Below are 12,083 nucleotides of genomic sequence, written 5' to 3'. Positions count from 1 at the left end.
CCTCCGTTAGCGGCCAGAGCCTGATGTGTTGAGGAGCCTTGGATACAGACCCCAGGGGGCAGGGCCTGCAGGTCTCTCCTCTTCCTGGCTTTCCCCTCTTTACTCCTTAACAGCTCAGAACTCTCCTCAGGTGTCCCTCCTCCCCCGCATCCTGCCCCGCAGCCCCCAGTGCCTCTGGCAGCTTCGTTTCTGGCAGGGGAGGAGAAAGCTGAGGTGAGAGGAACGTTTGGGCTGAGCTGGAAGCCGAGGGTTTTGTACGCATGAATTCACTGGAGATTTCATAAAGACCCTGCCGGGCAGGGACAGGTCCAACAGCTTAGATCACGCCTGAGTCCCAGCCTGCCTGGGGGCCTTGGGAAACTGTATGGGAGGCCGTAAAAATTCACTCATTCAACAGAGTGCCGTCTGCTTCTGATTAAGCAAGCCCCTTGTTGGTTGTTGAGGACACCTGGGTGGCAAAGTCAGACCCCATCCGTCTGTCCTAGAACAGAGGTGAGTGCCCCTGAGCATGTAATGGGACCCCCACCTAGCACAGGGGCTTTCCGGTAGTTGAGAAGGGACGCGCGGTAAGGGTAGCCGCCAGGCTGAGGAGGATTGCCTTGGCACAGTGGTTCTCAACCAGGGGACCTGCAGCCAGGTCTGGAGACGGCTGTCATAACGTGTGGTGGAGGGGAGCCGGGTAGCGAGGAGGGCTGTCGGCCTCTAGTGGGTTAGGGTTAGGCCACTATGCTGCTAGCCACACTACAAGGCACAAGACAGCCCCCACAGTAAAGAAAGACCGGCCCAAATGTCACCAGTGCCACGGTTGAGAAACTAGTTGGGATGACCCGCAGAAAAGTCAGTTTGACTTAGAGGCCGAGGCTGGTGAGAGCTGAACATGGGAAAGAGGGAGAGGGGATTCAGGACAGCCCCGTTTTCCCCTAAGCCCCCAGGCTGCGAAGGAGGCAGGGGTCCCTGGTGCCCTGGGCAGCCCCCTGCATAGCAGGGCCCAGGTTCCCCAACAGCCGCACTAGCGAGAATGCAACAGACGCTCGGGAACGGCAAGCACGTGGTACCTTTGGGGGGCAGGAAGCACTGCGGGCCTCAGTTTCCCCAACGAGGGAAAAAAATGGGAGCCCCGAGGGCCTGGGCGTGGGGCCAGGCCAGGAGTGACCACATCCCTGGTGGCCGACGCCTGCTCGGGAACCGCGCTGCGGGGGAGGATTCTATCACAGACGAGAGGGAGTCAATGCTAATAAAGGGGAACGTGCGACCCTGCGTCCCGACCCAGCTTTCCCCGGCCTTGGGCCGACCCCCGCGACCGCTGCAAGGACCGAGTGGTCGGGGTCCCGAGAGTACTACAACTCCCAAGATGCCTCGCGCCGCCTGCGCCAGGAAGGGCCGCCACAGCCGACGGCCAATGGGGGTACGGAGGCGGGGCCTCTGCGCACGTGGCGTCCTGACGCACTGACGGCGACGTCGGGGTTTGTGTGCGCGAGAGGCCGCCGATAAAGGTTGGGTGCCTCGCGCCGGGGGCCGTTGGGAGGGAGCGTGCCCCCGCCCCCTCCCCGGCCCCCACTCCTGCACCGCCGCTGCAGGGGCCCCGCCTTCCCATCGACCCCCGCGGGAAGGCCCTGGGTCTCCCCAGCTCATTCCCCGGTCGGGGCCGCAGGTGAGAGACCGGAGGGGCGGGGGTGGGGGAGGGACCGGAGGGCGGAGACGTTGGGGAAAAGGCGAACGTGAAACCGGAAGGGATGCCTTAAAGGGAAGGGCGCTACTTCACCTCCGACTTTTGTCCGCCGGGCCGGCTCCGACCCCTTAAAGGGCAAGGGGCTGCTTTTAAAAGGGGCGGGGCAGGTTGTGCAGTTTTATAAAGAACTTCCCGTTTCCATCACCTCCCGCCTCCCACCCCTCGAGAATAAATTGTCTCGTTAAAGGCCGGTGACAGTGTCCCAGATACTGAAAGAAAAACTTCTGAATCCTAGTGGCTTCAAAGCAGTCCCTAGTTTAGCTCAGAAAAGGTGGAGATGGTTGTGCAGGAGCAGGATCCTCTTAAAGGGGAAGTCGGGCCTGATGGAAGGGTGTGGCCCGGCCTTTTGAAGAGGGTGTTCTTTACCAGATAATATGGGCCCCGGCTCTTTCAGAGCACGGATGTTTCCTGTTTAAGGCATGCCGGCCTTCTGAAAGACACGTGCAGCTTCCTGGGATAGCCTCTTAAAAGGACTAGCTGACATTTTAAAGGGGACGCTCATCTTTTTAAAGGGAATCTTTATGGCTTGTGCAAAGGATGCCCAGCTTTCTTTCATTCAAGATATGTTCACTGAGTACTCACTCTGTGCCAGATATTATTTTAGGCGCTGGGATGCAACAGTGAACAAGATGCCACTAGCATCTAGTGGACCGAGGCCGGGGATACTGCTAATCAACTTGCAATGCAGGAAACAGCCCCCTGTCCAGCTCCAATCTCAACAGTGCTGATGCTGGGAAACTCTGATTATAAAGTAGGTTAGAAGGTGATAAGCCCTATGGAGGAAAAAAATAAGTCAGGGAAAGAGAATGCGGCATGCTGGGAGGGGTTGCAGAGTTAGGTAGGGTGGTCAGGGAATAATTCCCCAAGATGACATTTCAGCAAAGACCTGGAGATGAGGGAGGGAGCTTACCGGATATTGGAGGGAAGGGGGTGCTAGGCAGGGGGCTGTATGGGGCCCCAGGTGGCAGTGGGCGTGCCTGACCCAGCCCTGTGACCAGAGTGCTCTGAGGGTTGGAGAGGCTAGCAGGATAGTCAGGGAGGGAAGGAAGCCATAGGCTGTGGGAAGTCTGTAGGTTCTTGTAAGGGATTCGTTTTCTGCTCTCAAGTGGGAGCAGTGGAAGATTTTAGCACAGAGGAATGAAATGGTCTGTCTGTGTTGGCAGTTTCCATTCAGTCTCTGTGTTGGGAACAGACTGGGGGTAGGAAGAGTAAGGATGGAAACTAGTAGAGATGTCAGAAGGCTGTTGCAGTTGCCCAGGAGGGAGATGTTGGTGCCCTAGAAAAAGGTGGTAATGGGGGACTTGGTGGGAAGTGGCCAGCTTCCAAGGATGCTCTTGCAGGAATAGGGGAATCGGCTGACAGACTGGTCATAGAGAGTGAGAGAAAAAGAAGAGGTGAGGATGCCCTGGGACTTTTGGCCTGAGCAAGAATAAAGGTGTTTTTGGAGGTGGAGCAGAATGGGAGTGAAAGAGATATTTGCAGGGGACAGAGAGGGGAGAGAGCAGGAGCCAAAACTGGAGTTAGGTTTGGGGCATGTTCAGTGTGAGGTGTCTACGAGGCATCCAAATGGCATAGTCTGGCAGGGGTGCAGGTTTCAAAGGACAGGCATCAAGGGGAGGTCACTTTTGGAATCGTCCAACTTATAGACTGTGAAGTCCCGGGAGTGGGTGAGGGCTTCCAGGGAGAGTGTGGATACAGAATAGGAGGGTTGACAGAGCCCTGGACTCTCCTACATTCACATGTAGGACTAGCACCCGAAACTGAGAAGGGTGGCAGGTGAGGGCGCAGTATCCCAGAAGCCAAGGGGACTGGTTTAAGGAGAGAGAGAATAAGGCGTCCATTGACCACGGAGCAGAGACCACTGGATTTAGCAACTAGGAGGCCATGAGTGGAGGGGGCAGGGGGAGGATCTGGTGGACAGAGTTTGAGATGGGAAAGAGCATGTATTGATGGCACTTTTAAGTTGCTTTGCTGCAAGGGGACAGAAATGAGGCCATAGCTGGAGGAGGAAGGGGAGTGAAGGGTTTTTGTTTGTTTTAAAGATGGGAGGGCTTCCCTGGTGGCACAGTGGTTAAGAATCCGCCTGCCAATGCAGGGGACCCGGGTTTGAACCCTGGTCCAGGAAGATCCCACATGCCGTGCAGCAGCTAAGCCCAGGTGCCACAACTACTGAGCCTGTGCTCTAGGGCCTGCGAGCCACAACTACTGAGACCACGCGCCACAACTACTGAAGCCCATGCGCCTAGAGCCCACGCTCCACAACAAGAGAAGGCACCGCAACGAACGGTAGCCCCCGCTCGCTGCAGCTAGAGAAAGCCCGCGCGCAGCAATGAAGACCCAACGCAGCCAAGAAAAAAATTGTTTTTTTAAGTTATAAACATGGGAGACCTGGCTTGTGGGTACACTGATGGGAACGGTCCGGGAGATGAGGAGAATCGCTGTAGGTGGGAAGTCAGAGTCTTTAGGCCCAGAAGTAGGCAGGTGGGAAGGGGTATTGTAGGGTTTCTCAACCTCAGCACCACTGGCATTTTGAACTGAGTGTTCTTTGCTGTTCGGGGGTTGGGGGCGGTGCTGTAGTGTGCATCGTAGGACGTTGAGCAGCATCCCTGGCCTCTGCCCACTAGATGCCAGTGGCACCTGCTCCTCCAGTCGACAGCCACGTAACCAGAACAGTCTCCAGGCATTGCTACGTGTCTGCTGGGGTGGAGGGCGTGGTGGTGGTGGTCGAGGGAGCTTCCATTGCCCCATTGAGAACCACCAGTGTAGTTGTTGGAAGATGGGAATGTTCTCTTCTGGTTGCTTTTATTTTCTCAGCGACAAGATCAATGGCAGGGTTACCTGCTAAGAGCAAGAGGGGATAGGAGGGAGATTTGAGGGGAAAAGAAACATGGCAAGTATCACCTGGTGGGGTGGGTGAATGGACCAGAGAAATGCAGCATGAACAGTGCAGGGTGCTGGGGAGGGAGCTTTGAGATCCTTGGGCATGAATGCAAAAGGAGGCTGAGGCCGGGCAGTTTCCAGTCCCGAGCAGCATCTGTGCTGGATAAGGGGGGCAGTGAGGGTGTGGGGGAGGGGGCAGAGGATGCAGAGCCCACAGGATCAGTGGGTGGTAGATATGGTTGCACCCCGGGAGTCTCGGGAGTCTCGGTTAGGGTCCCAAGAGGGAGTGGTGGAGCAGGATGGGTGGTGGTGGAGAGTGGCTGCTCACAGAGGCTTTGTCTGTAGTGAAAGGGTTTGGGGTATGGCAGGGGAAGAGGGTGTTGAGGCAGGATGGGGATGAGGTCTTTAGAGGGACCAGAGGAGCCTCTTTGGTCCCTTTAGAGGGACCAGAGGATCCAAAGCGTGGTGCTAGAGACCCCAGCCTTCTTCAAAGACACTGCCTGTCTTTAGAGGGACTGAGCCTAGCTGGAAAGGCAGTACCTGGCCTCATAAAGGCCACATCCAGTGGTCCAGCCTCCTGGAGGAGATGGCCGGCACGGTCGGGGGGGGGGGGTGACCAGCTCCTCCCAATTTGCCATAAGTTTCCCTTTTAGCACCCAAAGGCTTCCGTCGTGGGCAGCCTCTCCGGCCAGAGCTGACCTGGACCATAGGAAGCCATAATCCTGAGGGACGTGTCCCGTGCCTCTTACAGGGCCAGCCCATGGGTTTGGGGTTGAGATAGGCCGGCGTGTGGGCGGAGGTGGGGGGAGCAGGCGCCCTTGCCTGACCCGGAATCCCTCCTCAGGTGTGATGGTCGGCTCCCACGCGGACATGGCGCCGGCCTCCACCGCGGAGGGGGCCGGGGAAAAGCCGGGCCCCGCGGCCCCTGCCCCCGCGGCCCAGTACGAGTGTGGGGAGTGCGGCAAGTCCTTCCGCTGGTCGTCCCGGCTGCTGCACCACCAGCGCACGCACACGGGCGAGCGGCCCTACAAGTGCCCCGACTGCCCCAAGGCCTTCAAGGGCTCCTCGGCCCTGCTTTACCACCAGCGGGGCCACACGGGCGAGCGGCCCTACCAGTGCCCCGACTGCCCCAAGGCCTTCAAGCGCTCGTCGCTGTTGCAGATCCACCGCAGTGTGCACACCGGCCTGCGGGCCTTCACCTGCGGCCAGTGCGGCCTGGCCTTCAAGTGGTCGTCGCACTACCAGTACCACCTGCGCCAGCACACGGGCGAGCGGCCCTACCCCTGCCCGGACTGCCCCAAGGCCTTCAAGAACTCGTCCAGCCTGCGGCGCCACCGGCACGTGCACACGGGCGAGCGGCCCTACAGCTGCGGCGTGTGCGGCAAGAGCTTCACGCAGAGCACCAACCTAAGGCAGCACCAGCGCGTGCACACGGGCGAGCGGCCCTTCCGCTGCGCGCTCTGCCCCAAGACCTTCACGCACTCGTCCAACCTGCTGCTGCACCAGCGCACCCACGGCAGCGCCGCCGCCCCCGCCGCGGGCGCCGCCCCCGCCCCTCTGCCGCGGGAGCCCGGCGGCAAGCTCTTGGTTTCGGAGGCCTACCTGCAGCGGCCCCTCCAACCCCCCAGCCCGCCGGCGCCCCCGCCGCCCGCGCCCCCGCCCGTGGTGCCCGAGCTCTTTCTGGCCGCGGCCGAGACCACGGTGGAGCTGGTGTACCGCTGCGACGGCTGCGAGCTAGGCTTCGGCAGCGAGGAGCTGCTCTTGGAGCACCAGCCCTGCCCCGGGCCGGAGGCGCCGCCCCCGCCCGCGGACGCGCCCTCGGAGCCGCGGAAGGCCGACCCTCCCCCGCCGCCCTCTCTGTCCCCGCCGTCCCCCCTGCCGCAGCCCCCTCCCGCCGCCGCTGCCCCTGGCTTCGCCTGCCTCCCCTGCGGGAAGTCCTTCCGGACGGTGGCCGGCCTTTCCCGCCACCAGCACAGCCACGGGGCGGCCGGCGGGCAGGCGTTCCGCTGCGGCAGCTGTGACGGCGCCTTCCCGCAGCTGGCCAGCCTCCTGGCGCACCAGCAGTGCCACGTGGAGGAGGCAGCGGCCGGGCGCCCGCCCCCCCAGGCCGAGGCTGCCGAGGTCACCTGTCCCCAGGAGCCGCTCGCCCCCGCCCCCGCCCCGCCCGCTCCTGCGCCCGCCCCGGCTTCCGCGGAGCGACCCTACAAATGCGGCGAGTGCGGCAAGGCCTTCAAGGGCTCGTCGGGACTGCGCTACCACCTGCGGGACCACACGGGCGAGCGGCCCTACCAGTGCGGCGAGTGTGGCAAGGCCTTCAAGCGCTCGTCGCTGCTGGCCATCCACCAGCGCGTGCACACCGGCCTGCGGGCCTTCACCTGCGGCCAGTGCGGCCTTACCTTCAAGTGGTCGTCGCACTACCAGTACCACCTGCGGCTGCACTCGGGCGAGCGGCCCTACGCCTGCGGGGAGTGCGGCAAAGCCTTCCGCAACACGTCGTGCCTGCGGCGCCACCGGCACGTGCACACGGGCGAGCGGCCCCACTCCTGCGGCGTGTGCGGCAAGAGCTTCGCCCAAACCTCTAACCTAAGGCAGCACCAGCGCGTGCACACGGGCGAGCGGCCCTTCCGCTGCCCGCTCTGCCCCAAGACCTTCACGCACTCGTCCAACCTGCTGCTGCACCAGCGCACCCACTCGGCCGAGCGCCCCTTCGCCTGCCCCATCTGCGGCCGCAGCTTTGTCATGGCCGCCTACCTGCAGCGGCACCTGAGGACGCATGCCCCGGCCAACGCCGCTTCTGGCTCCGCAGCCCCCGGCGCCGGCCCCCAGCCCCCTGCCCCACTGGCTGCCGCCCCAGCCCCGTCCGCCACCCAAGATGTCCACGTCCTACCCCACCTCCAGGCCACGCTCTCCCTAGAGGTGGCAGGAGTCACGGCCCAGGCCCCGGCCCCCGGCCCAGCAGCCCCCAACTCCCAGACGTTTCTCCTGGTGCAGACTGCCCAGGGCCTCCAGCTGATCCCCAGCAGCGTCCAGCCCCCGCCCCACCCGCAGCCCCCCGCCCCCCCCAAGCTCATCTTGCTGCCCTCCTCCAGTACTGGTGGTGGGGGCAGCGGTGCAAGGCAGGGCCCACGGGCAGTGGGGAAAGCTGGGCAGGGGCCTGGAGTAGTTTGGCTGCCAGGCCCTGGGGGGCTAGGGGTGCAGGGAGGGAGCAACACCGGGGCCAGCGCGGGAGCGCAGAGCCTCATAGTTCTGCAGAATGTGGGGGCTGGGGAGGCAGGGCCGCAGGAAGTGAGCGGGGTCCAGCTCCAGCCCCTTCGGCCAGCCCCGGAACTGACCACGGTCCAGCTCCAGCCGGCCCCGGAGGTGACCACGGTCCAGCTCCAGCCAGTAACGGGTCAGCTGTCCAATTCCAGTGGGGGAGCCGTCACCGCTGAGGCGCCTAACCTGCTGGTGGTTCAGAGTGGGGCAGCGGAGGAGTTGCTGGCGGACCCCGGCCCGGGGGAGCCCGGTGACGGCGAGGCCAGCACTGGTGTGGTCCAGGATGTGCTCTTTGAGACGCTGCAGACGGAGGAGGGGCTGCAGAGTGTTCTGGTACTGAGCGGGGCTGATGGGGAGCAGACCCAGCTGTGTGTGCAGGAGGTAGAGACCCTACCCTCGGGGCTGGCTGAGCCGCCAACCCCTGGCCCGCCGGGACAGAAACTCCTCATTATCCGCAGTGCCCCGGCCACTGAGCTGCTGGAGAACGGCAGCGTTGGAGGAGGCGCCGCTGCGCTGCAGCTGCTGGCCCCCCCCCCACCTGGCCCAGGCTCTGCTCCCGCGGGCGTCCCTGCGGCTCCTGCCTCCCAGATGGTACAAGTGGTCCCTGCAGGAGCTGCACCTGGGGGCATGACCCCACAGGGCCTACCCTCCATCCAGATTGTCCAGACTCTGCCCGCAGTCCAGCTGGTGCACACGTTCTGAGTAGAACCACTGGTACCCCTTCCCGCCCCACACAGAGACCCCGACTCACTGTCCGGCTGGGCTGAACTGGGGGGAGGGGAGCCGCAGGCTGGGCTCGCTAATAAAGACCAGAATCTCCTCTCCTGTGCTTTTGTTTTATTTGTGGTTTGGGAGGTCACTGTCATGGCCATAGCCACCACTTGGGGACTTGGAGTCTCATCTCTTGCTTCCTGGTTCGCGGGTGACTTGCTTTGCGTCTTGGGTCCAGCCACTTCTGCTATGTGGGCTCTGTTTATCCTTTTATAAAAAGGGATGCAACGGTCACTATATGGGGGAGGCGTTGGAGTCTAGAATCCTGGTTCTGCCGTTTGTTCTCTGTTAAGTCACCCCACCCCTCCTCTCACGGAAAAATGGGTGGGTGGGAATGCCCATTCCGAATGTCACTGAGAGCCGGGGTGGGTTGGTCTGGGGTGGGGCAGTTTGGGAGCCAGTGGGCTCAAGATGCTGACGCGGCCCCTCCCGCGAAGGCCCTGGAACCGAAGAGAACAGACCCACTGAGTTCGCCGCCCCGCCCCCACCCCCTGCGCTCAGGTTGCTTAGGAACCAGGGGACGTCGGGAAGCACGCGTGCGTTCAGTGCGCGCCCGGTAAGTACCGCTCCCCGTCCGCACCCCGCGGGGTGCCCCGCTCCCATCCCCTGCCCCTTCCCCCGCCAGCGTCCTACAGGCCCCCTTTCTCGGTTGCTCCTCCCCTTGCAGGGTTGCCGCTGCCGTCCTAGTCCATTCCCAGCCCACGCCCAGAAGGTTGGCAACAGTTGCTAAGGCCGAGAGCAGGCACCGCCCCGCCCCCCAGTGCGCGAGTCTGACGTCACTTCCGCCGACGACCCCCTTCTCAACCCTGCTCCCCCCGCACCTTGTGAAAAGCGAAGCGACCCACAGAGGTGCTTGCAAGTCCTTGTTCCTGCGACAGACGCCGTTCGGGGGCGATTGGGGCAGAGAGGCTCTGGGGTGTGGGGAGCGCGGTCCATTCCCTGCCTGTGGGGGTAGTTTCGCTCACCCCCAGGGCCGCCCTGGAACCTGGAAGGGAGCCCGGTGTTGGCAGGTGTTGGCGTGCACCGGGCATTTAGGCGTAGATCTCTGGACACCACTGGGGGCCGGGGGGGTACCCCGAGAGACTTTAGAAAGGTCGATGGGTTGACGGGGAAGCCTCTCCTGTCTCGGACCTCTCTTGGGACCTGACCTGGCACATACTGTTGCTTGATCCGCGGCTCTGGGGCGCTTTGGGGACGAGAGGTGCCCTCCTGACGCTGACCGGCTTGTTTTCGCCAGGTGCACGCCTGCTCCCTTGGGGGCGCGGGAGCCTGGGGGCTGCCATGGCCCCCAGCCACCTGTCGGTGCGGGAGATGAGGGAAGATGAGAAACCCTTAGTGCTGGAGATGCTGAAGGTGAGAGCGGGCAGGGGCGCCAGTGAGCCTGGGAGGGTGGGGTGGAGGGTACCAGTGGGGGGGGGGACCCGGGACACCAGTGAACCTGGGAGGGGATGGGGACACCATTGAGCCTGGGAGGGGGCGGGGACAGAATGAGGGGATACCAATGAGCCTGGGGGGGCGGGGACACCAGTGAGTCTGCGGGAGGGTACCAGTGGGGGGGGCGGGACACCAGTGAGCCTGGGAGGGGGCGGGGACAGAATGAGGGGACACCAATGAACCTGGGGGTGGGGCGGGGACACACCACGGAGCCTGGGAGGGGGCAGGAGCGGCATTTTGAGTGGCTTCAGTCACTTTCCTGAGCCAGCCGTGACCCCGGCGAGCAGTCTTTTGCTTCTGAGAGGGCCCTTGGGCCCTCCTCCCTCTCGTTCTTTCTCCCTGCCCTGGGGATCAAAAAGGGTTTTCACCGCTGTAGGGCTGTGGAGCTGACCACACACCAACTCCTTCCCCATCCTCCCCACTTCCAGTCTTCCCTACGCCCCAGCTTCCTGCTTTTCAAAGTAGAGCCCTTGGGCCTCAGCCTGGCACTCGAGGACCCCCCCAGGCGCCCCTCCAGCTTTCTCTCTTGCTTGGGTCAGCTCCTCCATCCAGCCTTTCCTGGTGCCTGGCGGCTGCCTCTCCACTGAAGTGGGAGCCCTCACACTTGCTAACTCACCAGCTCACTCATTCAGAGCCCAGTGTGCCGGCCGCGTGGTCCTGGACCCTCCGCCACAGGCCTCAGCTCACCGCCTTCCTTTCTCCTCCGGCAGCCCCGGCCCCGGATCCCTCCCGGGCAGGGCCTGCCTCCTCACCGCCCCGTTCCTGCTGCCCACGGGAGCCCCCCCTCCCCCGACTGACCGCTCCTCCCGCCCGCAGGCTGGCGTGAAGGACACGGAGAACCGCGTGGCCCTCCACGCCCTGACGCGGCCACCGGCCCTGCTCCTCCTGGCGGCGGCCAGCAGCGGCCTGCGCTTCGTCCTGGCCTCCTTCGCCCTGGCCCTCCTCCTGCCCGTGTTCCTGGCCGTGGCGGCCATGAAGCTGGGCCTGCGGGCCCGGTGGGGCTCGCTGCCCCCGCCGGGCGGGCTGGGGGGGCCCTGGGTGGCAGTGCGGGGCTCAGGGGACGTGTGCGGGGTCCTCGCCCTGGCCCCGGGCTCCAGCGCTGGCGACGGGGCCCGGGTCACCCGCCTCTCTGTGTCTCGCTGGCACCGCCGCCGAGGCGTGGGCAGGCGGCTCCTGGCCTTTGCCGAATCCCGGGCTCGAGCCTGGGCGGGCGGCATGGGGGAGCCCCGGGCCCGGCTCGTGGTCCCAGTGGCCGTGGCAGCGTGGGGCGTGGCCGGGATGCTGGAGGGCTGTGGCTACCAGGCCGAGGGGAGCTGGGGCTGCATGGGCTACACGCTGGTGAGGGAGTTCAGCAAGGAACTATGACGCCAGACCTGGAGAGAGGAAAACCAGCGCGTAGTGAGCACCTACTGTGTGCAGACACTTTCACACCGTCTTTCCGTGAACCCCCAGCCCACCCAGGGCCCAGAAACTGAGGCCTGCAGAGGGCAAGAGACCCCACCACAGCCTGACGTCTGTCTGTAGTGTTTGAACTTCTCAGAGAGGTCGGCACATCTAACCCCTGCCTCAGATTCCGTCTGCACTGAGGAGTCTCCCCATCTGTCTGTCTGTCTGTCTGTCTGTCTGCCAAGCCTGTGCTGTTTGTGCTACGACGAGCCTGGGAGAGACGGCGTGGGGCGGGAGGAGAGGAGGCCGAGCAAGCCTGCCCCCCACCCCGACCAGGGTTAGGACTTAGGCAGGGGCACCCCAAACCGGGACAAGGCCCCCAGGGAATGGGGTGGGGCTTGATGCTGTGCTTGGAGTGGGTGAGGCTACAGAGGCAGAGAGAGGGTGAGGGGCGCCTCTGCAGGGGAGGGTCGTGTGTGCCTCGAGAGCCCCAGGGGAGGGAGGGGGGTGGTGGGCACCCCCTCCCAGGGAAGGTGAGAGCCCAGAGGGGCGGACAGACCCATCTGGTTTTTAACACGCGTTTGTTAATAAAGCCTGAAACTGCTGTGCGCCCGTCTCCCTCTCCCTG

The 12,083-nt window shown here is 63.6% G+C and overlaps 2 protein-coding genes and 1 long non-coding RNA gene across 9 annotated transcripts in view; 2 read left to right on the top strand and 1 right to left on the bottom strand.

Annotated features, from left to right (window-relative positions):
• Positions 1–8,689, top strand: part of ZNF628 (zinc finger protein 628) — a 61,335-nt gene extending 52,646 nt beyond the window's left edge. For 2 of the 6 annotated variants that reach the window (XM_067018765.1, XM_067018766.1), the window contains exon 3: positions 5,454–8,689. In XM_067018765.1, coding sequence (XP_066874866.1) covers positions 5,454–8,566 — 3,113 coding nt within the window. In that variant the 3' untranslated portion in view covers positions 8,567–8,689. Of the gene's footprint in view, positions 1–1,461; positions 1,652–2,321; positions 2,481–3,824; positions 4,016–5,453 lie in introns of those variants that run through there. The other 4 variants (XM_067018769.1, XM_067018767.1, XM_067018768.1 and 1 more) reach the window with 4 other exon arrangements.
• On the bottom strand, positions 8,687–10,043 carry LOC131744648 (uncharacterized). The gene is made up of 2 exons (XR_010837741.1): positions 9,457–10,043; positions 8,687–8,842 (listed from the first exon to the last, which is right to left on the bottom strand). It is a non-coding gene; the product is annotated as an uncharacterized lncRNA (long non-coding RNA).
• On the top strand, positions 9,122–12,063 carry NAT14 (N-acetyltransferase 14 (putative)). Of its 2 annotated transcripts, XM_067018933.1 has the most exons (4): positions 9,122–9,191; positions 9,303–9,484; positions 9,873–9,988; positions 10,886–12,063. In XM_067018933.1, the coding sequence occupies exons 3-4, from the start codon at positions 9,917–9,919 to the stop codon at positions 11,432–11,434; spliced, it is 621 nt and encodes a 206-aa protein (XP_066875034.1). In that variant the 5' UTR covers positions 9,122–9,191; positions 9,303–9,484; positions 9,873–9,916; the 3' UTR covers positions 11,435–12,063. The 2 variants fall into 2 exon arrangements, with proteins under 2 accessions (XP_066875034.1, XP_066875035.1); XM_067018934.1 differs by lacking the exons at positions 9,122–9,191; positions 9,303–9,484 and adding an exon at positions 9,500–9,645.
• Positions 12,064–12,083: the final 20 nt, after the last annotated feature.

This window comes from Kogia breviceps, chromosome 18 (genome assembly GCF_026419965.1).
Source record: "Kogia breviceps isolate mKogBre1 chromosome 18, mKogBre1 haplotype 1, whole genome shotgun sequence".
Classification (NCBI taxonomy): Eukaryota; Metazoa; Chordata; class Mammalia; order Artiodactyla; family Physeteridae; genus Kogia; species Kogia breviceps.
Note: the sequence above shows the minus strand (reverse complement) of the source record. Positions and strands in the feature narration are given on the sequence as shown.

Bases quoted from the DNA above. Each gene is read 5' to 3' on its own strand.
- NAT14 (XM_067018933.1), top strand. From the start codon at position 9,917: ATGGCCCCCAGCCACCTGTCGGTGCGGGAGATGAGGGAAGATGAGAAA. The intron at 9,989-10,885 runs GTGAGAGCGGGC...TCCCGCCCGCAG, and splicing joins TAGTGCTGGAGATGCTGAAG to GCTGGCGTGAAGGACACGGA.